General features: G+C 53.3%; 2 protein-coding genes across 12 annotated transcripts in view; one reads left to right on the top strand and one right to left on the bottom strand.

The window, feature by feature from the left end:
- ABCC10 (ATP binding cassette subfamily C member 10) lies at positions 1-22,691 on the top strand. Of its 9 annotated transcripts, none has more exons than XM_032140770.2 (22): positions 1-184; positions 394-565; positions 4,513-5,731; positions 6,987-7,214; positions 8,102-8,258; positions 8,489-8,598; positions 10,296-10,375; positions 10,981-11,152; positions 14,197-14,295; positions 15,308-15,497; positions 16,271-16,348; positions 16,497-16,691; positions 17,126-17,276; positions 17,462-17,651; positions 17,934-18,277; positions 18,612-18,781; positions 19,575-19,735; positions 20,011-20,264; positions 21,210-21,355; positions 21,436-21,533; positions 21,751-21,863; positions 22,189-22,572. In XM_032140770.2, exons 2-22 carry the CDS (start codon positions 405-407, stop codon positions 22,349-22,351), a joined length of 4,479 nt encoding a protein of 1,492 aa, XP_031996661.1. In that variant the 5' UTR covers positions 1-184; positions 394-404; the 3' UTR covers positions 22,352-22,572. The 9 variants fall into 9 exon arrangements, 8 of the variants coding, with proteins under 8 accessions (XP_031996661.1, XP_031996662.1, XP_031996664.1 ...); XM_032140771.2 differs by having other exon boundaries at positions 1-126; XM_032140773.2 differs by lacking the exon at positions 394-565 and having other exon boundaries at positions 22,189-22,691.
- DLK2 (delta like non-canonical Notch ligand 2) overlaps positions 22,612-24,454 on the bottom strand; it is a 6,357-nt gene continuing 4,514 nt past the window's right edge. For all 3 annotated transcript variants that reach the window (XM_032140778.2, XM_032140782.2, XM_032140781.2), the window contains 2 exons: positions 24,199-24,343; positions 22,612-23,534 (listed from right to left, as the gene is read on the bottom strand). In XM_032140778.2, coding sequence (XP_031996669.1) covers positions 22,799-23,534; positions 24,199-24,343 — 881 coding nt within the window. In that variant the 3' untranslated portion in view covers positions 22,612-22,798. The remainder of the gene's footprint in view (positions 23,535-24,198; positions 24,344-24,454) is intronic.

Raw genomic sequence — 24,454 nt, forward strand, 5'->3', positions numbered from 1 at the left:
CAGGTCTTCCAGCCTCTAGGTGGGGCGCCAGCCGGGGCTGGCCCAGCACCCAGGCCGGGCAGTACTTTTTTTTTGCATACACCAGTACTCAGGATATCCGAATCCGGTGCACAGCAGCTTCTTCAGGTTTGAGGTTCCGGATGCCTGGGGGCGGAAAAACGGGAGGGGAAAAACAGATGGCAAGGTGGGTGACCAGCGTCCAGAAATCCACCGGGGAAACCTCCTCCCTTTCTACCCTTGGTACCGCGAGAATGGGCGGGGTCTGGCTTCGGGGCGGAAGCGACGGGCGGTCCCGGTTCCAGGGCGGGGCTGGAGGCGGGGAGACCCGGCTGAGAAGTGCAGGCAAAGGCGGCTGTTGCCCTGCACCGCCTTCCCCCTCAACTTTCCCTTCAGGTGAGGCGTCCATGGAACGACTTCTGGCCCAGCTGTGCGGCAGCAGCGCAGCGTGGCCGCTCCCGCTGTGGGAGGGGGACACCACAGGCCACTGCTTCACCCAGCTGGTGCTCAGCGCCCTGCCCCACGCGCTCCTCGCCGTGCTCAGTGCCTGTTACTTGGGCACCCCGAGGTGGGTAGAGACAGGCGCAAGGCATCTGTCCGTGTGTGCCTGCAGATCTCACCCGCAACCTATATCTTCCGGCAGTGTCACCAGAATAGCGAGGTCTCTGGAGTAGGGCAGAAGTAGAATAAAATCTAAGCATTACTACTTAGCACCAATGTGGCTGTTCTTGGGCAAGTACCTGCCTTCTCTGAGTCTCATTGATGGGAGGTTTAAATGAGAGAATGAATTTAAGAATATAGTGCAGTGCCTGGCATGTTTTTAAAGGTCCAATGAGTGTCAGAAATCATCAGAATTGTCCATTTTCAGCTACCCAGACTCAGCTGTCATGAATTGGAGGCAGAATTGGGGGAACAATGTTTTTAGCCAGAAGCGATGATGTGTTTAAGTTGTAGGCTCAGTTTCTCACCACTTCAACCCATGAAACCTTACTGTTTCCAGATTAAGAAAAGCATACGTAGGCTCAGCTGAAGAGGAAGCAGTAGATAGACAAGAAGAGCAAAATCAAACATTAAGCCTTCCCCAATTAAGGGCTATAAGATGTGGATGCTAAACTCAACTTGATTTTGTGTTTAGTTCTTGTATGGCTAGAGATGACTAAAATTAGTCTCATTCTGGCTGCCGAGAAGACAGGAGGACGGTGTGGTCTCTGCCTTTGGGAGTTCCTAGTCTGATGGGGGAAAGTGTCCCTATCCAAGAGGTCTTTCTTGCTTTCTCATTAGACTGAGTTCCCAAAAGACTGCCAGTTTTTAATAGCTGCTCTTCTGAGAAGGCTGTCTATGCTAGGTGATTAAACCCTTCTAGACTTTTGTCTCTGTGTAAGAAACAAATCAGGATTCCTCCCAGACCAAGCAGTTCCACAGCTTCTATCCAAGGAAGGGATTCATCCGACCCCTGAGAAAGCAAGAAAGACCATCGTGTGATCAATAGAAATTGTGCCTCACTTCACTTATCAGCCTTGTGTGTGTTGCTGAGGAGGGTTAGAGAGATTGAGAATCTAAGACAGGAAAGGGCCTCAGAAGGCTTTAATTTGAAACTCACTGCTCACCGTGCTGGTGAGGAAAGTGAGATTCAGAGAGGAAAAGAGACTTGAAGGGGTGATGAGGCTGGTTGATGGCCAGCTTGGGGCCAGTTTATGCCTCCAAGGGCTCAGTGTTCTTTCTTGGGTCCCCACATCTTAGGAAATGTATATATTTTTTTCTTTTCCTTTTTTCTGTGTGTGTGTGTGTGGCGGGGTGGGGGGGTTGTTACTATTGTTTTGTTTTTTGAGACAGGGTCTCCCTCTGTTGCCCAGGCTGAAGTACAGTGGTGCAATCACAGTTCACTGCAGCCTCAACCTCCTGGGCTCCAGCAACCTCCCACCTCAGCCTTTTAGTTTGCTGAGGCCACAAGTGCATGCCACCACACCTGGCTAATTTTTTTAAAAATTATTTTTAATAGGCCGGGTGCAGTGGCTCAAGCCCGTAATGCCAGCACTGTAGGAGGCCAGGAGTTCGAGACCAGCCTGCCGACGTGGCAGAATGCCATCTCTACTAAAAATACAAAAGATTGGCCGGGCCCAGTGGCTCACGCCTGTAATCCCAGCACTTTGGGAGGCTGAGACAGGCGGATCACTGGAGGTCAAGAGTTTGAAACCAGCCTGGTCAACATGGTGAAACCCCATCTTGAATCGCTTGAACCCAGGAGGCGGAGGTTGCAGTGAGCCAAGATTGCACCACTGCACTCCAGCCTGGACGACAAAGCGAGATTCTGTCTCAAAAAGAAAAAATTATTGTTAGTAGAGACAAGGCCTTGCTTTGTTGTCCAGGCTGGTCTTGAACTCGGGCTCAAGCAGTCCTTCTGCCTCAGCCTCCTAAAGTTCTGGGTTTACAGATGTGAGCCAACATGCCCAGCCAGAAATATAAATTTTTTTTTTTTTTTGAGACAGGGTCTTACTCTGTCACCCAGGCTGGAGAGCAGTGGCGCAGTCTCGGCCCACTGCAACATCCACCTCTTGGGTTCAAGCGATTCTCCTGCCTCAGCCTCCGGAGTAGCTGAGACTACAGGTGTGTGCCACCATGCCCAGCCAATTTTTGTATTTTTGCTAGAGATGGAGTTTCGCTGTGTTACGTGGGCTGGTCTTGAACTCCTGGCCTCAAGCGATCCACCTGCCTCGGCCTTCCAAAGTGCTGGGATTACAGGCTTGAGCCACCATGCCCAGCCCAGAAATAGAATTCTTAAAGGCTGATTTTTTATTCCCATCTAAATCCCTACAAATAACTGTCATCAGGTGGACTTTTAAGAAAACCCCCAGCTACTCGGGAGGCTGAGGCAGGGGAATCGCTTGAACCTGGGAGGCGGAGGTTGCAGCGAGCTGAGATCGCGCCACTGCACTCCAGCCTGGCAACAGAGCAAGACTCTGCATTTTAGTTTACAAGTAAACATTTTTAGTAACCTAGCCCTGCCAACAAAGGGGGTAACAGACTCAGTCCTCTTTTTATATGAACTTTCAAGACATCCTGACACTCACTGCTGCAGATATGTTTTTTCCTGTATTTGATTCTTTTTTTTTTTTTTTTTTTTTGATGGAGTCTCTCTTTGTCACCCAGGCTGGAGTGCAGTGGCATGATCTCAGCTTACTGCAACCTCCGCCTCCCAGGTTCAAGCGATTCTTCAGTGTCCCAAAGTAGCTGGGATTACAGGTGTGTGCCACCATTCCCTGCTAATTTTTGTATTTTTATTAGAGACGAGGTTTTACCATGTCGGCCAGACTGGTCTCAAACTCCTGATCTCAAGTGATCTGCCTGCTTCAGCCTCCCAAAGTGCTGGGATTACAGGCATAAGCCACTGTGACCAGCCCCTGTATTTGATTCTTAATGCAGACAGATCACCTTTTGTTTATTAAAAATATTTTTTTGTATGCCAAGAAGATGTAAACACAAGCAAAAAGAGATATTTTTCTTCAGCTAAAGGAGTCACAAAAGCAATCCACACCACCTTCTACAATCAGTGGAAAGAGAGTAGAATATTCCAAGCCTTTATAAAGTTTAGGCTACCATATTAGAATATAAAAGCTGTATGTAAGTCCGATTTTTATTCATCTAATAGTGCTTCAGGTGAATTTAAGGGTACTCTTAGGTGGATCCTTTTGTAAAAATGAATATGTATCCTTTAGCAGTTATCTGCATGAAAACTTTTTTTTTTTTTTTTTTTCCTGAGACAGAGTCTCCTTCTGTCACCCAGGCTGGAGTGCATTGGCGTGATCTCAGCTCACTGCAACCTCCATCTCCTGGATTCAAGCAATTCTGCTGCCTCAGCCTCCTGAGTAGCTGGGATTTCAGGTGTCTGCCACCATGCCTGGCTAATTTTTGTGTTTTTGGTAGAGATGGGGTTTCACCATGTTGGCCAGGCTGGTCTCGAACTCCTAACCTCAGGCGATCCTCCCGTCTCAGCCTCCCAAAGCACTAGGATTACAGGCGTGAGCCACGGTGCCCGGCCTGGATTTTTTTTTAGTTTTAGATTCATGAGGCATATGTGCTTGTTTGTTATTGTACATGGATATATTGTGTGATGCTGAAGTTTGGGCTTCTAATGATCCCATCACCAAAGTAGCAAACATAGTACCCAGGATTTTTTTTTCCTAGTTAGTCTTCATGTTAAGTACAATCTTACCTCAAAATTGTTAATGTCTGTGGTTTAAAAAAAAAAAATGAATCAGAAATGGTGTGGGTAGTTTAGAAAATGAGTTAGGTTCAGGTGGCCAGTTAGCTCAGTTAGTCAGAAAATGAGTTAGGTTCATCTGGGAAGACTTCCTGGGAGAAAAGACCCTGGGTTCCGAGGTAAAGTGGAGTAGGGATGAGATGTGCAAGGCAGGAAGGGAGTTGATTCCTTAGGTAAGTGAATTATTGGAGGTGAGGGGTATGTCTGGGTCCTGAGTCAGCCACGATGTGCCTCCTTGTCTTCCCCCTTGTCCCCAGGAGTCCAGATTACATCCTACTCTGCAGTCCTGGATGGCGCCTCCGACTTGCAGCTTCCTTCCTGCTTTCCGTCTTCCCGCTGCTAGACCTCCTTCCAGTTGCTTTGCCACCAGGGGCAGGCCCAGGACCCATAGGACTAGAGGTGTTGGCAGGGTGCGTGGCAGCTGTGGCCTGGATCAGCCACAGCCTGGCCCTGTGGTTGTTGGCACATTCCCCTCATGGCCACTCCCGGGGTCCCTTGGCCTTGGCCCTGGTAGCCTTGCTGCCAGCTCCAGCCCTAGTGCTGACTGTGTTGTGGCATTGCCAGCGAGGCACACTTCTGCCCCCACTTCTCCCAGGGCCCGTGGCCCGCCTATGCCTGCTCATCCTGCAGCTGGCTGCACTCTTGGCCTACGCACTGGGATGGGCAGCTCCTGGGGGACCACGAGAACGCTGGGCTCAGGAGCCCCTCCTGCCTGAGGATCAAGAACCTGAGGTGGCTGAAGATGGGGAGAGTTGGCTGTCACGCTTTTCGTATGCCTGGCTGGCACCCTTACTGGCCCGTGGGGCCTGTGGAGAGCTCCGGCAGCCTCAGGACATTTGCCGCCTCCCCCACAGACTGCATCCAACCTACCTGGCTCGTGTCTTCCAGGCACACTGGCAGGAGGGGGCACGGCTGTGGAGGGCCTTGTATGGGGCCTTTGGACGGTGCTATCTGGCACTTGGACTGCTGAAGCTGGTGGGGACCATGTTGGGATTCTCAGGGCCCCTGTTGCTCTCCCTACTGGTGGGCTTCCTGGAAGAGGGGCAGGAGCCACTAAGCCACGGCCTGCTTTATGCTCTGGGGCTAGCTGGTGGGGCTGTGCTGGGTGCTGTGCTGCAGAATCAGTATGGGTATGAGGTATATAAGGTAACACTTCAGGCACGGGGGTCCGTGCTGAACATCCTGTACCGCAAGGTTTTACAGCTGGGGCCCAGCCGCCCTCCTACTGGGGAGGCCCTCAACCTACTAGGCACTGACTCTGAACGGCTGCTTAACTTTGCTGGGAGCTTCCATGAAGCCTGGGGCCTGCCCCTGCAGCTGGCCATCACCCTCTACCTGCTGTACCAGCAGGTAGGCGTGGCCTTCATGGGTGGTCTCATCTTGGCACTGCTACTGGTACCTGTCAACAAAGTGATTGCCACCCGCATCATGGCCAGCAACCAGGAAATGCTACGGCACAAGGATGCGCGGGTTAAGGTGAGGGGGTACTTGGGGTCCCTCAGCTATCTGGAGACCCCACCCAGCCCAGGGCCCCAGGTCTTCCCATGCACACTACCTGAGGGAGTGAGAGTGACCTCAAAGTTAAGAGCTGAGACTGGAGAAAGGTAGACCTGGGTTCAAATCCTGGCTCCACACTTGACTAGTTCAATCACTTCAGACAAGTCACTTAACCTATTTGGGCTTCCCCTTCCTCATCTGTAAAATGAGAATAATAGTAGCTCACCTTGTAGAGTTGTTGTAAGGATCTCATGAGATAATGCTTAGTGTAGTGCCAGTCACAAAGCAAGCTCTGAATACATGTGCCCACCCTGGGAGGTAGGAAGTCATCTCCCTGGCACCAAACAGGTCTTTAGAGCCAGAGCTGGGACCCAAGTCTCCAACCTCCATATCTAGGGCACAGACCGCCCCATGGCTGCATGTAGAGACCTAGGAGAACCTCAGCTGCCTCTTTGGATAGGCTGAGGGGAAGGGAATAGGTCACTTCCTGCCTGGGCCAACTCTAGGTGTTTAGGGTTTGGCTGAATCAGCTCTGGGTTCTGCAGTGATTGTGGGTACCTTCACAAAGGGGATGGCAGTCCTGGGGGTTCATACAGCATAGTTGTCGACGCTTAGTGGAACAGCTCAGAGTGCTCCTGGAGAGAAGGGAGGTTGATGGATGGTTATGGCATGAGGCCTTTTCCCCTACCTGTGACAGCTACAGACGAGTTTTGGCCCTTGCTCATCTTCCCTGGGCCCATTAGCCTGTTTGACCCTGGGCTGTGGTGTGGCCTCTTATGCCTGTGTACTTCTACAGGAATAGTTTCCGTGCCACTCCAGCCAGGGGCCGGAACTGGGAGGCCAGCCCCGGAAGCCCACATCTTTTGGTTTTGGGAGATAGCGCTTTGTCTCTCATCTAATGGGAGGAGTGCTTTTACTCCACTGTGGTGACCTGGCTCCACCTTCCACCACTTCTCCTAGGAAGGTGGGGAATTCCCACTCCAAGCTGTCCCCAGCTGGAGCAAATGGAGAAGTAAAAGAGAGACTGGGAGGGGAAGCAACCCAGGGCTGAAAAGGATTTGAAGGGCAGGATTTCCAGAAAGTACTGAGGTGAGGAAGAAAACCAAGACTAGGGCAGTGCAGAGTGGGAGCTTAGAGTACTGGACATTCTGCCAGCAGCCTGGGGAAGACTTGGCAGAGAAGACACATGAGCAGTGCCTCAACTTCACACCACTCCCTTGTCTTCTTCCCCTAGCTTGTGACAGAGCTGCTGAGTGGCATTCGGGTCATCAAGTTCTGCGGGTGGGAGCGGGCATTGGGAGCCCGAGTAGAGGCCTGCCGGGCTCGAGAGCTGGGGCAACTCCGGGTCATCAAATACCTGGATGCGGCCTGTGTATACCTGTGGGCTGCCCTACCGGTTGTCATCTCCATCGTCATCTTCATCACCTATGTCCTCATGGGGCACCAGCTCACTGCCACCAAGGTGAGGACCAGGAGGGAAGGGGAGCAGCATCGAGGAGACTTTGGTGAAGTGAAGACGGAGGCTCAGGCCCTCGGTGCTGGCTGAGAAGGAGGGAGGGATCCCTGACTGTGTCATCTCTCAACCAAGGGAAAACTGAAGGAATCTTTTTGTGGGGGCCTTGGATATATAACCCTCCCCTCTGTGAAGGAGTTCCTTTCTTTCCTCTCCTGTACCTTTCACTCCAACTTTTAGTCAGTTCCAGGCTTGGGGTTAGGTCTCTTTATCCTCATTTTAATGGCCTTAGGAAAAAATTCTATGATCCAGTCCTGGGTCTAGCCAAGGCCAGGTGATGTTGCTACTTGGAAATTCTAAAAAACTCAAAATGAGCTAGGCCTGCCTAGTTAAAAAGATGCAACCTTGGCCCGGGCACGGTGGCTCACACCTGTAATTCCAGCACTTTGGGAGGCCAAGGCGGGCGGATCACCTGAGGTCAGGAGTTCGAGACCAGCCTGACCAACATGGTGAAACCTTGTCTCTACTAAAAATATAAAAATTAACCAGGTGTGGTGATGCATCCCTGTGATCCCAGCTACTCAGGAGGCTAGGGCAGGAGAATCACTTGAACCCTGGAGGTGGAAGTTGCAGTGAGCCAAGATTATGCCACTGCACTCCAGCTTAGGTGACAGAGCAAGACTTGTCAAGAAAAAAAAAAAAATGCAACCTGATTCCCTTGAGGAATACTGGAATTTCTAGGATTCTTTAAGTGATCATCTCTGCCACATCTGATCCCAGGATTGGCCAGCCAACCCTTCAGTTCTGTCATTGCCCAGTTCTTCCCTCCACAGACCTGTCCACAGGGCTTCCCATAGAAACAGGCCCTTAGATAACCCTGCTCCCACCTCACTCAGGTGTTCACGGCCCTGGCACTGGTGCGAATGCTCATTCTTCCTCTCAACAACTTCCCTTGGGTGATCAATGGCCTCCTGGAGGCCAAAGTGTCCTTGGACCGGATCCAGCTTTTCCTTGACCTTCCAAACCACAACCCCCAGGCCTACTACAGCCCAGGTAATTGGAAGCTAGTGGGCAGAACCTGGCACAGGATGAGGAGGGAAGTGGAGCCACTTGGGTGCTGCGCATAGATGTCACCAAGAGGGCTTAGAGAGAGCGGAAGCCAAAACAGACTCAATTAGCTCTGGGCAGGTAGATATGGGGCCGGCAAGTCAATTACATGATTTACCCTCCCCAAGCAGATTGTGGTAGATTAGGAGCCCAAATCAGGTGGCTTCTCTGTTCAGATCCCCCCGCAGAGCCATCTACAGTATTGGAGCTGCATGGAGCCTTGTTCTCCTGGGACCCAGTTGGAACCAGCCAGGAGACCTTCATCAGTCATCTCGAAGTGAAAAAGGTTTGTTGGACAGACACCCTGGGAGAGTCCTCAGACTAACGAGAGAGATGGGAACTCATGTCAGAGAAGCAGTGACCGAGCCAATCATAGCTGATGGCTCTGCAGCTCTAATTGCTGCAGGAGGGATAGGCATTTGGTGAGCAGGTTCTAATCCATGAGGAGATGACACCTCACATCTGAATCTCAGAATAGTTGCACCTCTCTCTGGTCTTTAGGCAGCTTGTATCCATCCAGTCCAAACCAATGGGTGTGCTTGTCTCTCCATGTCCCTCAGAAGCTGCAGCATTCAGAACAGGCCCTGGGGCTATGTAGCGTCTCTCCCAGATTGGGGATCTGGGGGAGAGGCCCAGCAAGTGCTTCCAAGAAATATTTTGCAAATGGGGATCCTCTGTTTAGGCTGGTGAAAAGCAATCACACCCTGTGACTCATGCTACAGCATACAAAGAACTTAAAATGGGGCATTCCTGGCCATAAGCCAACTCCTGTTCACCTCCTGTCCTGAGTTTTCACTCTCTCCTGACCTTTGTCCAACCCTGTGCCCCACAGCTCAACCCGGCATTCTCTGGTGGTGGCTGAATTGCCTCCACCACATTTGGCTCATGTTTCTGGCTTGGGCTGTATGTTTTGTTTTTCCTCTTAGTTCAGGCAAGACAAGGCTGGATTTGTACAAAGGAATTTTGCTAACGTGTTAGTTGGGGCTTTTTTTGGATATAAGTTACAGAAACGCACTGGAGCTAGCTTAAGCAAACAAGAATGTATAATAAGGATATAGAGATACATTGCAGAATCCAAAGGCAGGAACGCAGCTGGATCTTAGAAACAGCCCAGAACCAGGCCTCAACTCGCAGAGCTCTCTGCTTCTGTGTGCCTCTCTCCCTGTATTTGCCTGGTTCTCTTCTCTCTGTGGACACACCCTCCATTGAGCAGAAGATGTGACTACAGAGAATGCTCGAGTTTACAAGTTACAACCAACAAGGAGAAACTGCCTCTGGGACCTGATCCCAAATTCCCATGGAAAGGTCTCAGAAGTGGTGCCCACTTGTAGCTGGGTCAACCCTGGCTGGCAGGGTTGGGGCATCACAGGCAGATAGAGCTTCTGAGAGCCCAGTCCCTTCTAGAGAAGGAACTAGGACATTTTTTTTTAAATTTTTTTGAGGAGGGAGATAGTTCCATGAACATATGTTATGACCAAAAAAAAAAAAAAAAAAAAGGTAAACAGAAAAATTTCAACTATAAGCCACAGAAATAGGGATCTATGCAAAGCACTGCTTTTTCCCCTGAGATATGGGAAGTCTAGCCACAGGTCGACTTAGCCAACCCATCATCCAGGCCCTAAAGCCTGGAATTCTACCCTTCCCTCTCCCATTCTGGGGTGCCTGTCTCAGAGTTTACCTTAGAAGTTCTTGAGTGGTTTCCTCCCATTCTCTCTGGCATGCTGCTCCCCTTCAGAGGCCCTTCACATAGACAGTGAAACTGAGACAGTGAAACTGACAGCCACTCTGAGTGGAGAAAAAAGCACCCTACTTTTCTAGAGCCAACAGATCAGCCTGTGAAGTGGAGAATTCTTTCCCTACACACTAAAGAAAGAAGAGAAGCCTCAGTGGGAGGATTGGCAGCCCAGAGTGTCAAGAGGGAGACCACTGCCACCTCTGTCCTGTCCCCTACCAATAGTAGATGCTTGTGTGGCTTCCTTGCAGGGTATGCTGGTGGGCATCGTGGGGAAGGTCGGCTGTGGGAAGAGCTCCCTGCTGGCTGCCATCGCTGGAGAGCTCCACAGGTAACCAACCTCCTATGCACCCCTGTCCTTACTTTGTCCTTTAGCAAACACTGAGCCCCTGTTATGTGTTGAACACCTTTTGGGGGTCAAGGGTACTAAGAAGAGCAACGCATTGTCCCTTTATTGGGAGAGTTTTCAATCTGGAAAGAAGGAGGTGGGCAAGAAAGCGAATCATTGTAATCATTACACCAGAGTATTTTAAATGCTATAATAGCAAAGGAATGGAAACATCCAGTCTCACCTATTCTTTCAGAAATGTGGCTGTGCAGGGAAGGGATCCAGAGAGGAGCACAGGTTTGATGAGGACCTTGTTTTCAGATGGGAACAAGTACAATGTGGTGGCCATACTCTCCACTGAGCTCCTGAACAGATGTAAATACAACAGCTGCTTGGCCATAGCCAAAGAGTTATTTCTTCCCTTCTTCAACCAGAATGGGCTTTGTTAGGATCCCTTGACCTCAGGAGCTGCCAGCTCAGTCATGTGACATGAAGGGGGACCCTGTGTAGAAGACAGCAGCCTGGAGAGGCTTCTAGGAGTCAAGGGCTGGGCATGGAGGGACCCAGAGGAGAGCTGGTCCTCATATTGCTGGCCTGGCTCTCTGCAGGCTGCGTGGGCATTTGGCTGTGCGGGGGCTGTCCAAGGGCTTTGGCCTGGCCACCCAGGAACCTTGGATCCAGTTTGCCACCATCCGAGACAATATCCTCTTTGGGAAGACATTTGATGCACAGCTGTACAAGGAGGTGCTAGAAGCCTGCGCCCTCAGTGATGACCTCAGTGTGAGTGCCTGGCCTTGAAACCTCTTAGCTGCCTGCTTCTCCAGTGTCCCTGACACCTCAAACCAGAGCTTTGCTTTTCTGGAAAGGGGTTGCTTCTACTCGGGCATCACTTATCTAGGAATGGCCATCGGACTGTGGTCCTCCCAGAGTGTCCAGCTGCCCCTTCCGATAGGGCCCAGTAGGATGGTGACTGTGTGTTCTGCACAGCAGTGGGAAGAGCCCTAAGGCCTCTGGAGCTAGGGAGGGTTCCACCTGTGAGGCTTAGCTCTGCACAGCCTGGCTCCTTGTCCCCTTCTCCATACCCACTTCCCACCGGCAAGGCTTGGAAGAGTCAAAGTTTCATTTGGTTGCAGGTTACCCTAGGGAAACCTGCCAAGCTATTAGATTTCCCCTTGCCCCCAATCCAGAGTACTACATTTATAGGAGAAGAGATTCCAGATTTCTCCCTTGACTTCCCACCCAACCCCGCTGTCCCCTTCAGAAATGTCACCACCACTACCCTACCCAGGTAAATGTGGAATGTCCCTGAAAAGGAGCACCTTTAACCTTGACCATGGGGCATCCTGTTTCCAGCTGTCATTCTTCTTTTATTCCTTTTTTTAAATTAATTAATTTTTTTTTTTTGAGACTGGGTCTTTTTTCTGTCCCCCAGGCTGGAATGCAGTGGCGCCATCTTGGCTCACTGCAGCCTCTGCCTCCTGGGCTCAAATGATCCTCCCACCTCAGCCCCTCAAGTGGAAGGACTACAGTAGTGAGCCACCACACCCAGCTAAGTTTTGTTTTGTTTTGTGTTTTTGAGATGGAGTCTTGCTGTGTCGCCAGGCTGGAGTGCAGTGGCACAATATCAGCTCACTGAAACCTCCACCTCCTGGATTCAAGCGATTCTCCTGTCTCAGCCTCTCGAGTAGCTGGGACTACAGCTGCGTGCCACCACACCCAGCTAATTTTTGTATTTCTAGTAGAGACGGGGTTTCACCATGTTGGCCAGGATGGTCTCCATCTCCTGACCTTGTGATCCGCCCACCTCGGCCTCCCAAAGTGCTGGGATTACAGGCGTGAGCCACCGCGCCTGGCCTACTACCCTGTCTTTTTAACAGGCAAGGTAGTAAGGTATCTTGGGAGATTTGATGTAAAAGCTTTCATAGGTTTTTACTTTTGTGTGTGTGTGAGACAGAGTCCTGCTCTGTCGCTCAGGCTGGAGTGCAGTGGAATGATCTCGGCTCACTGCAACCTCTGCCTCTCGGTGATTCTCCTGCCTCAGCCTCCCGAGTAGCTGGGACTACAGGTGTAAGCTGCCACGCCTGCCTAATTTTTGTATTTTTAGTAGAGATGGGGTTTCACCATGTTGCCCAGGCTGGTCTCGAACTCTTGGGCTCAAGTAATCCGCCTGCCTTGGCCTCCCAAAGTGCTGGGATTACAGGTGTGAGCCACTGTGCCCAGCCCAGCTTTCGTAGGTTTTTAGAGAAGGAATGTACTACCTCCAAGCCTTCTTGTGGCCTCAGGAATGGTCTACTAAGCAAAGGGATTCCCTTCCTCACGCAGAGGAAGCACCTGTGATCCACTAGATGGTGAGTCCCCTGAGCTAAAAGCTTTGTTGTTCATCTCTTTCCTTAGTGCCTACAACAGTACCTTCAACCTAGCAGACTTGGGAAAGCAATGAATGATTGGCCAGGTGTGGTGGCTCATGCCTGTAATCGTAGCATTTTTGGAGGCCAAGGTGGGTGGATCGCTTGAGGTCAGGAGTTCAAGACCACCCAGGGCAGCCAGGCTTACAGTGGTGGGTCACACCTGTAATCCCAGCACTTTGGAAGTCCAAGGTGGGCAGATCACGAGGTCAGGAGCTCAAGACCAGCCTGGCCAACATGGTGAAACCCCATCTCTACTAAAAATACAAAAAATAGCTGAGTGTGTTGGTGGGCGCCTGTAATCCCAGCTACTCGGGAGGCTGAGGCAGGAGAATCTAGCTTGAACCCAGGAGGCGGAGGTTGCAGTGAGCCAAGATCACGCCATTGTACTCCAGCCTGTGCAACAGAGTGAGACTCCATCTCAAAAAAAAGAGAGACCACCCAGGGCAATACGGTAAAATCTCTTCTCTACCAAAAAAAAATAATAATAATACAAAAATTAGCTGGGTGTGGTGGCTCACACCTGTAGTCCTAGCTACTCTGGAGGCTGAGGCAGGAGAATCGCATGAACCTGAGAAGCAGAGGTTGCAGTGAGCCGAGATCGTGCCACTGCACTCCAGCCTGGGTGACAGAGCAAGACTCTGCCTCACACACACAAAAAAGTAAAAACCTATAAAAGCTTTTACATCAAATCTGCCCAAGATATCTTACTACCTTGCCTGTTAAAAAGACAGGTTAGTAGGCCAGGCGCGGTGGCTCACGCCTGTAATCCCAGCACTTTGGGAGGCCAAGGTGGGCAGATCACGAGGTCAGGAGATGGAGACCATCCTGGCCAACATGGTGAAACCCCGTCTCTACTAAAAATGCAAAAATTAGCTGGGCATGGTGGCACATGCCCGTAGTCCCAGCTACTCAAGAGGCTGAGGCAGGAAAATCGCTTGAACCCAGGAAGCGGAGGTTTCAGTGAGCTGATATTGTGCCACTGCACTCCAGCCTGGTGACAGAGCAAGACTCCGTCTCAAAAAAAAAAAAAAAAAAACAGGTAGTAAATGTAACAAAGTAGGTAAGAATCTGAATCTGAACTCGTGTCCTGCCCCTTACTAGCTGTGGGCCAGCTAGTTAATCTGTCTGAGCTTTGATTGCACCTGAGAAAAGGAAATGATACCATCTTCATAAGATTACATTGGGGCTTGAATGAGAGAATGCCTGTAAAGTGCTAGGCACATAGTTAGCGTTTGATAAATGCTTGATGTTATTGGAATTATGTCTTGTCTCCTCTGACTAGCTCACCCCAAATTTAAGTCTACTCTCCTCAAGCTCCCTACTTCTCTTGACTCCGACTATCTCCTGCAAAGGGATAAGAAGTGGGCCAGAAGGTAATAGGAGCTCCCTGACCCACTGGGGTACCTGTTCCATCAGATCCTGCCTGCTGGAGACCAGACAGAGGTGGGGGAGAAGGGTGTGACCCTTAGCGGAGGACAGCGTGCCCGGATTGCCCTTGCTCGTGCTGTCTACCAGGTCAGTTAAAGATGGAGGTTGCAGTGGCAGGGAGGTAGGGGGAGTCCAGAGCCTTGGGAGCTTAGCTGAGTTAGGAGGATAGGAATATTTTCCTTAGCATCTGGTTCCTTCCCTCCTCCCTTGCATGTTCCTGAGGTATTGGCCATCCCATCCCCTTTTGCAGATTTAAGGCAGAGTTCAAGGCCTTTAAAAAGTATTTGTAGGCTGGGCATGGTGGCTTAGGTCTGTAATCCCAGCACTTTGGGAGGCCAAGGCAGGAGGATTGCTTGAGCCCAGGAGTTCGAGATCAGCCTGGGCAATGTGGCAAAACCCTGTCTCTACAAAAAATAATTTTAAAAAGTTAGTTGGTGTAATCCTAGCACTTTGAGAGGCTGAGGAGGGTGGATCACTTGAGGTCAGGAGTTGGAGACCAGCCTGGCCAACATGGTGAAACCCCATCTCTACTGAAAAACATACAAAAATTAGCTGGGCCTAGTGGCACATGCCTGTAATTCCAGCTACTCGGGAGGCTGAGGCAGGAGAATCGCTTGAACCCGAGAGGCAGAGGTTGCAGTGAGCCAAGATCACACCATTGCACTCCAGCCTGGGTGACGAGAATGAAACTGTCTCCAAAAAAATTTAGCTGGGCTTGATAGCATGCACCTGTAGTCCCAGCTACTCAGGAGGCTGAGGTGGGAAGGATCACTTGAGCCTGGGAAGTTGAGGCTGCAGTGAGTGGTGTTCACTCCACTGCACTCCAGCCTGGGCAACAGAGTGAGACCATGTCTCAAAAAAAAAAAAAAAAAAAGTGTTATATGGGCTGAGGGCCTGGGACCTAGGAAAGCTGAGTGCTGGCCCTGGGGTGCTGTTCTTTCTTGCCTGAAGGGATATCCACCCTCAGGTCTCACCTCCTTCTCTGCTAGTGTAGGGGTAGCCCCCAGAGTTTCTCTCAACTGTCTTCTCTGACCACTTTGAGATCTTCCCAGGAGAGCCTTTGGGTCCTGGTGCCCACGGTACCCTCACGTCTCCATAGGAAAAGGAACTCTATCTCCTGGATGACCCTCTGGCCGCTGTGGATGCAGATGTGGCCAACCACCTGCTGCACAGATGCATCCTGGGCGTGCTGAGCCACACCACACGGCTGCTCTGCACCCACCGCACTGAGTACCTGGAGAGGGCTGACGCGGTGCTGCTGATGGAGGCCGGGCGCCTCATCCGGGCTGGTAATGGGGGCAGGAGCCCCGTGTGAGGGAGGTATCTGCCCAGGTCTGGCAGGGGATTGTGAAGTACAGACTCTGCCACCTGCTGCATGTGTGCCCTGAGCCAGTCATTGCTGCCTCCTGCCTTCACAGAACTGGTGTGAGGAACTGGGAGAACAGGAGGAAAAAGGAGCACGTTGGTGAAACGCCAGTGTATTTGGGACTCATGGGCTTTGTGACTGGGTGCTCTTGGGAACTTAAAGGCCCAGGGTCTCTGAAAACATTCTCGTATCTTCAGAGAAGAGAAAGGAGTCAGGTTTAGAATGGTCTTTTTGTAAAAACAAAAATTTTTAAACCCTGGAAGATTTTTATGCCGAGGGATGTGACCACCTGCAAGTTCACTGGCAGAGAAACAGGAGGAAATGAAGCTCCAACCAGATATTAGGAATTGAGTGAAGCATGAGAAAAAGCTCTGCAGTAATGAGAAGTAACCCTGGACAGAGTGGCAGGCGTAGCTCTGGCTGTCCTCTTGGGGATGGACATTCGTCCCTCTCTGCTGGTCGGAATCGAGGTTTACAAGGATGGACTTGAGTCCTGCTCGAGGTCTAGGGGTATCCAGAGCAGGGTGGGTTAGAGAGGGAGGCCTAAGAGTCCTGCTCGAGGTCTAGGGGTATCCTGCTAGGGTGGGTTAGAGAGGGAGGCCTAAGAGGATGAGAGGTGGGATCTGCACACGCACTGAGAAAGGCATAGTATAGACTCAGAACAGTCCCCTCCCAATCTCCCCTTCTACCCTCCAGGACCTCCCTCTGAGATTCTGCCACTGGTACAAGCTGTCCCCAAAGCCTGGGCTGAGAATGGACAAGAGTCTGACTCAGGTATGGCTCCCCAGTGGGAGAAAAGGGCTTGCTTTTCACTGCCACACTGTAGAGCTTTTTCTACAAAGGCTGCCCGCTCCTCTGAAATACTGAGTTTTCAGCTGGCACCCTGCAAGCTTCATTCTTCCATGACCCTTGATTCTCACAGCCACAGCCCAGTCAGTACAGAACCCAGAGAAAACAAAGGAGGGGCTGGAGGAGGAGCAGAGCACATCTGGTCGCCTGCTGCAGGAAGAAAGCAAGAAGGAGGGCGCCGTGGCCTTGTACGTGTACCAAGCTTACTGGAAGGCCGTGGGCCAGGGCTTGGCCTTAGCCATCCTCTTCTCTCTGCTCCTCATGCAAGGTGAGAGTGTGCCTGGGAGTCTCTTACATCATAACGGCTGTGCTGTCTAGGTGCCCATTACCTTGCACTAATCATTACAAAGCCCAGAGACTCACCAAGCATGGGTCACAGCTGGGACAAAAGCCATACTCCTAATTCTGAGAGATGCCCAGGGGCCAGAGGCATGTGCTCCATAGCTGGCTTCTGTTCTGCCCCCTAGGTTAGCTCCCATTCTGCAAATCTGAGATCCTGTTCTCCCCAGAGCTGAAGGGTGACGGGCCTATGAGAGAAGCCCACACTAGGGAGGATATGGGGTAGTGGCAGGATGAGGAGGCCAGGCCAGGTGGATGGAGATGGGCAGGAACCAGAGGCAAGGGTGGAGAAAGGGGGCATTGGAATAGAATGAATGAGGGAGAGGAGCCTCTTACAGCTTTTTCCTTCCTGTCCCCACCCAGCCACGCGGAACGCTGCTGACTGGTGGCTCTCCCACTGGATCTCTCAGCTGAAGGCTGAGAATAGCTCCCGGGAGGCGCAAGCCTCCACCAGCCCAGCTTCTATGGGGCTCTTCTCTCTGCAGCTGCTCCTCTTTTCCCCTGGAAACCTCTAGTGAGTGGCTGGGGCTGGGGGTAGGCCTGGTGCTCTCAGAGTGGTTGCCAGGCAGAGAGTGAGGGTTGTGGCCGGTATTCAGATGCTGTGGCTTCTGGAGGGTGGGAGAGATGGCATGGGGGAGGAGAAAGGACCCCCGAGTGGCTCTACTTTTGGTTACCCACAGCCCCTTCCTCACCACCCAGCACCCCAGTGTTCCCACTGCCCAAAGCTGCCCCCAATGGCTCCTCAGACATCCGTTTCTACCTCACCGTATATGCGACCATTGCTGGTGTCAACTCCCTCTGCACCCTTCTCCGGGCAGTGCTCTTTGCGGCAGGTACCCTTCAAGCAGCTGCCACTCTGCATCGCCGCCTGCTGCATCGAGTCCTTATGGTGAGGGGCTGGGACCTCGAGGGTAGGGGAGTGCAGTCCTAGCCCTGTGGAGTGTCCTCCCAATACTTGGGCTCCACTGGGGATGGGAGAGTCTTTCCTGCCCTGGGATATTCTTCCTCAAGCTCTGCCAATCTCTTTTCTCTGCCCCAAATTCTGGGGATATTTTAGTCCTTCCCTATTCTCTGTCTTGGGCCTTCCCCTCCACCCCACCTCCCCCAGGGCTGCCCGCCAACCCCTTTTCTGCCAGACTCTGCCCTGGCCCAATCAGCGTCCTTCTCCCAGGCACCGGTGACTTTCTTCAATGCCACACCCACGGGCCGGATCCTAAACCGCTTCTCCTCTGACGTGGCCTGTGCGGATGACAGCCTGCCCTTCATCCTCAACATCCTCCTGGCCAATGCGGCAGGCCTGCTGGGGCTCCTGGCCGTGCTGGGTTCTGGTCTGCCCTGGCTGCTGCTGCTGCTGCCACCTTTGAGCATCATCTACTATCACGTGCAGCGCCGCTACAGGGCCTCCTCACGGGAGCTGCGGCGCCTGGGCAGCCTCACCCTGTCTCCACTCTATACCCATCTGGCCGATACCTTGGCTGGCCTCTCTGTGCTCCGGGCCACAGGGGCCACCTACAGGTGTGTGAACCAGAGCCCAGGGGGATGAGGTGTTGGGGGGAGAGGAAAAGAGAGACCCCCCGAGAAGAGGAATATGCAGGGTATGGTTGGTTCAGCCCTCCTGGGGACAAGGGATGGGGAAGGAGGAAAGCAACAGAAGAAGGAGATAGGGAGGCAGAGCAGACCCCCACTTGGAAAGAGCACACTGGCATCTGCAGCCCTGAGGGAGCCTGTGGGTATATAGATCAGCTCCCAAGAAGGAGCTGCTCAGTAAGGGCCTTCCCTGTTGTGGCCCTGAGGCTGGGTGGCTCAGGGCAACAGTGGAGTGGCCTCATATCCCTCTGGCCTTCCCTAGGTTTGAGGAGGAGAACCTGCGACTCCTTGAGCTAAACCAGAGGTGCCGGTTTGCCACCAGTGCCACAATGCAGTGGCTGGACATTCGGCTACAGCTCATGGGGGCGGCAGTGGTCAGCGCTATCGCAGGCATCGCCCTGGTGCAGCACCAGCAGGGCCTTGCTAACCCAGGTGCCACCCAGGACCCCTCACCCCTACCTCACCCGCAAGTTAGTCCACCCCTCTCCCAGATCTCTCCCTGCACCATCCCCCCAACATTTTCACCTCCCACCCAGGGTTCCCTGTGAGGGTGTATCATGATTATCATCATCACCCCCGTTTGGAGTTGAGGAGACAGTCCCCAGGAGGGACTTGCCCAGGCGGTGGTGGCTCGGGGACTAGAATGAGTCTTCTGAGCTGCTGGTCTGAGTCCCTTCCCTGCTTCCACCCCGTCCCCACCGCACTGCCCCAGCCCACTTCAGTCTCCCACATGCCATCCCTCCCAGCTTCTCCAGGCCCACCCCGTGCCCTGCATCCAGCCTCCTGTGCTCCCGGCTAGGTCCCGTCACCCTCCTGCTTCCCTGTTGCCTCCTCTTTTTTTTGAGATGGAGTCTGGCTCTGTTGCCTAGGCTGGAGTGCAGTGGCACGATCTCGGCTCACTGCCCCTTCTGCCTCCCGGATTCAAGCGATTCTCCTGTCTCAGCCTCCCAAGTAGCTGGGATTACAGGCATGGGCCACCACGCCCAGCTAATTTTTGTATTTTTAGTAGAGATGGGGGTTTCATCATGTTAGCCAGGCTGGTCTCAAACTCCTGACCTTGTGATCCACCCGTCTTGGCCTCCCAAAGTGCTGGAATTACAGGCCTGAGCCACTGTGCCCAGCCTCTGTTGCTTCCTTTAAATGCCAGCAGTCCACAGCTTGGGGAGTCTCGCACACACATCCCGGTGTCCAAGCTCTCCCAGCAGCTGGTACTCCTCTCCCCCAGGGCTGGTGGGCCTGTCGCTGTCTTACGCCCTGTCCCTGACGGGCCTGCTCTCGGGCCTGGTGAGCAGCTTCACACAGACAGAGGCCATGCTGGTGAGCGTCGAGCGGCTGGAAGAGTACTCCTGTGACCTGCCCCAGGAAGCCCAGGGCCAGCCACTGCAGGTGGGCCTGTACCCTCACCCCAGGCCAAAGCTCTGGAACCCTGAAGGCCCCAGTCTCCCCCACAATTCCTTTCTTTTTGCCCACCCATCTTTCTCAGCTCCCATAACCTCTCTTCATGATGACCACAATTCTTCACCATGTCCCTTCTTCCCCATCTCTCATTCTCTCATTCCTCTCATACTGTCCATTTCTCATTATTCTCCCCTCCTCACCATCGCTCCTCATCTCCCCTATCTCCCTCTCCCCCTCTATCTCCCACCCATGGACCCCACCAGTTGGGCACCGGCTGGCTGACCCAGGGGGGTGTGGAGTTCCAGGACGTGGTGTTGGCGTACCGGCCAGGGCTGCCGAATGCCCTGGATGGAGTGACCTTCTGCGTGCAGCCTGGAGAGAAGTTGGGCATCGTGGGCCGCACGGGCTCCGGCAAGTCTTCCCTGTTGTTGGTGCTCTTCCGGCTGCTAGAGCCCAGTTCAGGGCGAGTGCTGCTGGACGGCATGGACACCAGCCAGCTGGAGCTGGCCCAGCTCAGGTCTGGGGGAGATGGACTTGGGAGGGGAAGGGGGAACCAGAACTACTGGCACTTAAGAGGAGGGCACAGCTAGGAAGGCTTTATATAAACTCAGGGCAGCCAGGGCTGATCAGGGGGCTGAAATGGAAGACAGGATGAGCAGGCGAGGACAGTGAACTCCTAGTGCCCAGGTCCAGATTCATGGCTGGTGATCTCAAGGTCTTCCTCGCCCTGACCCAGGCCACCTTTCCAGCTTCATCTTTCTTGTACTTCCCACCATACACCCTCCACTCTTGTGCCCCAAGATACTGATCCCCTGAGTCCTAAGGCTCAGCAGGCAGTGCTTCAGACAGCTTGAGACCTGAACCGGTTGCCCTTGGCTTCAGGTGGCCTCACTGGAGGATATACACCCCTTCCCTACCCCCAGGTCAACCTAGTATCATTTTCTCTGAGTACGGTGACATGGAAAAGGTAGGGAAGTTGTATCCTAAAGCCCTAGGCCTGCCTCTTCTGCCTTCTCTTCTAAGCTGTGGTGGCCCTGCCTTATAGCTCCATCATGTTTTCAGGACCCAATTCTAGGCCCACTCCAACCTTGAAGTGTCACCTGCCCTTTCAGTCGCTCTGGTCATTCCCTGCGTAGCCACTGCCACCCCTGGAATCAGTGCCGCACAGTTTAGCCCATTTGTTTTCTCTGGTTTGTGTGTGTGCACCTCCGTGAAATGTAGGCTCCTTGAGGACAGAGTCCAGCCTTTGGTTTCTTTGGTATTGCTCATAGCACTGGCACAGTTCTGGGTACCCAGCTACTAACAGATCATTTGGTGGGGATGAGGTGGGGAGCAGAGTGGGGTTATGTTCAGGTCTCATCCCCAGGCTTTCGTGGAGGTGCTAGTCCTGTAGTCAGAAACTGAGCTGGGAGCAGAAGTGGCTACATCTCCAACCGCTAGACTCCATGTCATTGTTCCCCAGATCCCAGCTGGCTATCATCCCCCAGGAGCCCTTTTTGTTCAGTGGGACTGTTCGGGAAAACCTGGACCCCCGGGGCCTACATGAGGACAGGGCCTTGTGGCAGGCCCTGGAGCAGTGCCACCTGAGTGAGGTGATTACATCCATGGGTGAGTGCTGGACCCTGACCCTAGAGCAAGAAGGGAGCAGGGAGGGCCTGGGCCCTGCAATGAAGATGCTTTCCTTGCAGGTGGTCTGGATGGTGAGCTGGGTGAGGGGGGCCGGAGCTTATCTCTCGGGCAAAGGCAGCTGTTGTGTTTGGCCAGGGCTCTCCTCACAGATGCCAAGGTAAGGTGAGAGAAAGAGACATTAGAGAGGGCCAGGAAGAAGGCGGGGGGCCGGGAGGTGGGGAGGTAGATTGGGGAGAGGTTTTAGGGGACCAAGTTCATTTTCCTTTTAGAGCTGGAAGTGGGGAGCTGTGGTAGGGGCTGTTGCTTGGGCCAGGCCCAGCCCACCCTACAGCCTCTCCTTCCTTGTTGTCCCCTACCCCATTCCCATATTCCAGATCCTGTGTCTCGATGAGGCCACAGCAAGCGTGGACCAGAAGACAGACCAGCTGCTCCAGCAGACCATCTGCAAACGCTTTGCCAACAAGACAGTGCTGACCATTGCCCATAGGTATGTGAACGCCTGGTAACAGCCTAATCAGGGACTGTGGTAGCATGCACCCAGAGCCTCCATTGCTTTCAGGGACCCCAGTGGTCAGGGCCTTAGAGATCCTGCCCCCCCAAATCTCAGCTCCTCCTTCTCCAGGTACTGCCTAGGGCCCTTTATAGCACATTATCTGAGGGACTCTGCAGTCCCTTCGCCAGCACCAAGCCAGGGGCTAAAGCCTGTGGGGACAGACCTGTGGTGTCCCGAGGCGAGAGGAGGGAAAGCAGGTCATGTTCTCACTTAGGGCATTGCCCCTCATCCCCTACACTGACCATCTTCCCCCTCACAGGCTCAACACGATCCTGAACTCAGACCGGGTGCTGGTGCTACAAGCGGGGAGAGTGGTAGAGCTGGACTCCCCGGCCACCCTGCGCAACCAGCCCCACTCGCTGTTCCAGCAGCTGTTGCAGAGCAGCCAGCAGGGAGTCCCCGCCTCACTCGGAGATCCCTGAGCCCAATCCCACACCCTGCAGAGTTCTCCCCTCTCTCTGATCCAGGCCGGGCCTGTACAGAGGTGCTGGCTGCTTGTTTACATTCTCCTCTGGGGCTCTACCTCTCCACACTTCCCCAGAAGGGAAAAGGGCACCCTGGGTTACTCTTTGGAAATCACTCCTTGGTGGGCAGCATCCTGAGGCTTCCCCAGAACCAGGCCTCTGCTCTGGCCCTCTTGCATCTGGAACGCCAGGTGGGTTTTTTTGGCATAGGAGCCCACTTGCATTTTCATAGTTTTATTTGATAAAATTCCATCTTACATTCTGTGTATTAAAAAAATAATATTTCTGGTGTGAGGCTGAGGTCTCCTCTATGTGTGTACCCAAGCTGAAAGGTGGTGAGAAAGGACCACTCCAGTCTGAGGGGTGGAAGAGGTGAGGAAGGGGGCCAGAAAGCCCCCACCTCCATCACAGTGCTGTGGTCTTTCCAGGCTCAGGGGGCAAGTCAGCTGGCAGGGGGAGCCCTGCCGGCAGCATGCTAACCTGACACTCCTGGTCCTGGCACGCTGGAGCATAGTGTGGGGCAGGGTAGCAACAGGGTCCAGGGGGGCAGACACCCCGGCGCCAGGCCCTCAGGGTCAGCAACACAGTAGCCAGAACCAGGGCAGCAGTGAGGGCCCCAAACACCACCAGGGCCACCAAGCTAGGCTCACCTAGCCCAGCCTCTTGCCTCCGCACCACCTCCTTCACTGAGATCCGCAGCAGACCAGCCCCTGCGCTGTGGGGGGCTGGCCCTGTGGCAGGTACCATTACAGCTGAGGTGGGCCCTAGAGGGGTGTCCACTGTGGTTGGGGGGTCTGGGACAGGTAAGACAAGCTCACAAGTCTTGCCACCATAGCCACTGGGGCAGACACAGTCAAAGTCATGGACACGGTCCCGACAGCGGGCCCCTCTCTGGCATGGGCGGCTGGCACAGTCATCCAGGTTGATGGTGCAGAAGCGTCCAGCAAAGCCCTCAGGACAGAGGCAGGAGAAGCGGTTTATGCCGTCAAGGCAGGTGGCACCGTTAGCACAAGGCCGCATCAGGCAGTCATCCACATTTACCTCACAGCGGGCACCCACAAAGCCCACCAAGCAGCGGCACGTGAAGTTGAGGGCAAAGCCCTGGTCGTCCTGGCACTGCCCGCCATTGCGGCATGGGGAGCTGTGGTAGGGGTGAGAGAGGACATGATAACCAACTTACCAACACCTGTAGGGCAGCCCAGGTCAGTATCCTGACCACTGCCCCCCATGTCACCTTGGGCTGCACTCTCCAAGCCTCAAATACCTCATTTTAAAAGTGAGAATAAAAATAGTACCCAGCTTCCCTAATTGTGAGGGTTAAGTGAAATAATCAATGTCAAGCCGTTAGCACAGGGCCCAGCCAGAAGGCAGGGCTCAGGATAAGTGTGCTATTATTATCCTCGCAGGCTCCTGGGCCTGATGCGGAAATGAGGACAAGTCCAGCCCTGCAGGCTGTTTCCTCATCCCTACTGTGACGCAGAAGGGTGCAAGCCAGCATTCAGGAGAGGATGAGGAGAGACCCAGGCCCCTCAATCTCCCCACACCCACCCACCCCAACCAGAACAGTCACAAGTTTGTTACCCCTCTAGCTCCTATAGATTGTTGAAGAAATGGCTCAGAAGGTACAAAAAAAAAGTTGAGAAACCCTGAACTAGGAACACTTTGGCATGCAGGGGTTTTATCTGAGTGTCCCTGTGTGGGTCTGACCCTCAGTCCCCCACCCTCCCAACAGTCCTGCCTCTTTTCTCATCCCATCACCAGGTTCTGGTCTAACCTTCCACTCACGCTGAGGGCCCAGCACTCACCCTGCCTGTTCACAGGGTCCAGCCTTGCGCTCGCAGTCACGCCCATGGAAGCCTGGTAAGCACACACAATGGTACTCACCGCTCCCGTCATACATGCACTGGCCTCCATTCTGGCAGGGGGACTGCGTGGTACAGATATGTTCATCTGGAGAAGGGACAGGAAAGGCTCTGGGATAACCCCTCCCATCTGGTCCCCAGACCAGACTTGTCCACGCCTTCCAGGCCCCAGGTTCTGTAGGTGTGGCTATACTACAAA

Source organism: Hylobates moloch, unplaced genomic scaffold (genome assembly GCF_009828535.3).
Source record: "Hylobates moloch isolate HMO894 unplaced genomic scaffold, HMol_V3 SCAFFOLD_20, whole genome shotgun sequence".
NCBI lineage: Eukaryota > Metazoa > Chordata > Mammalia > Primates > Hylobatidae > Hylobates > Hylobates moloch.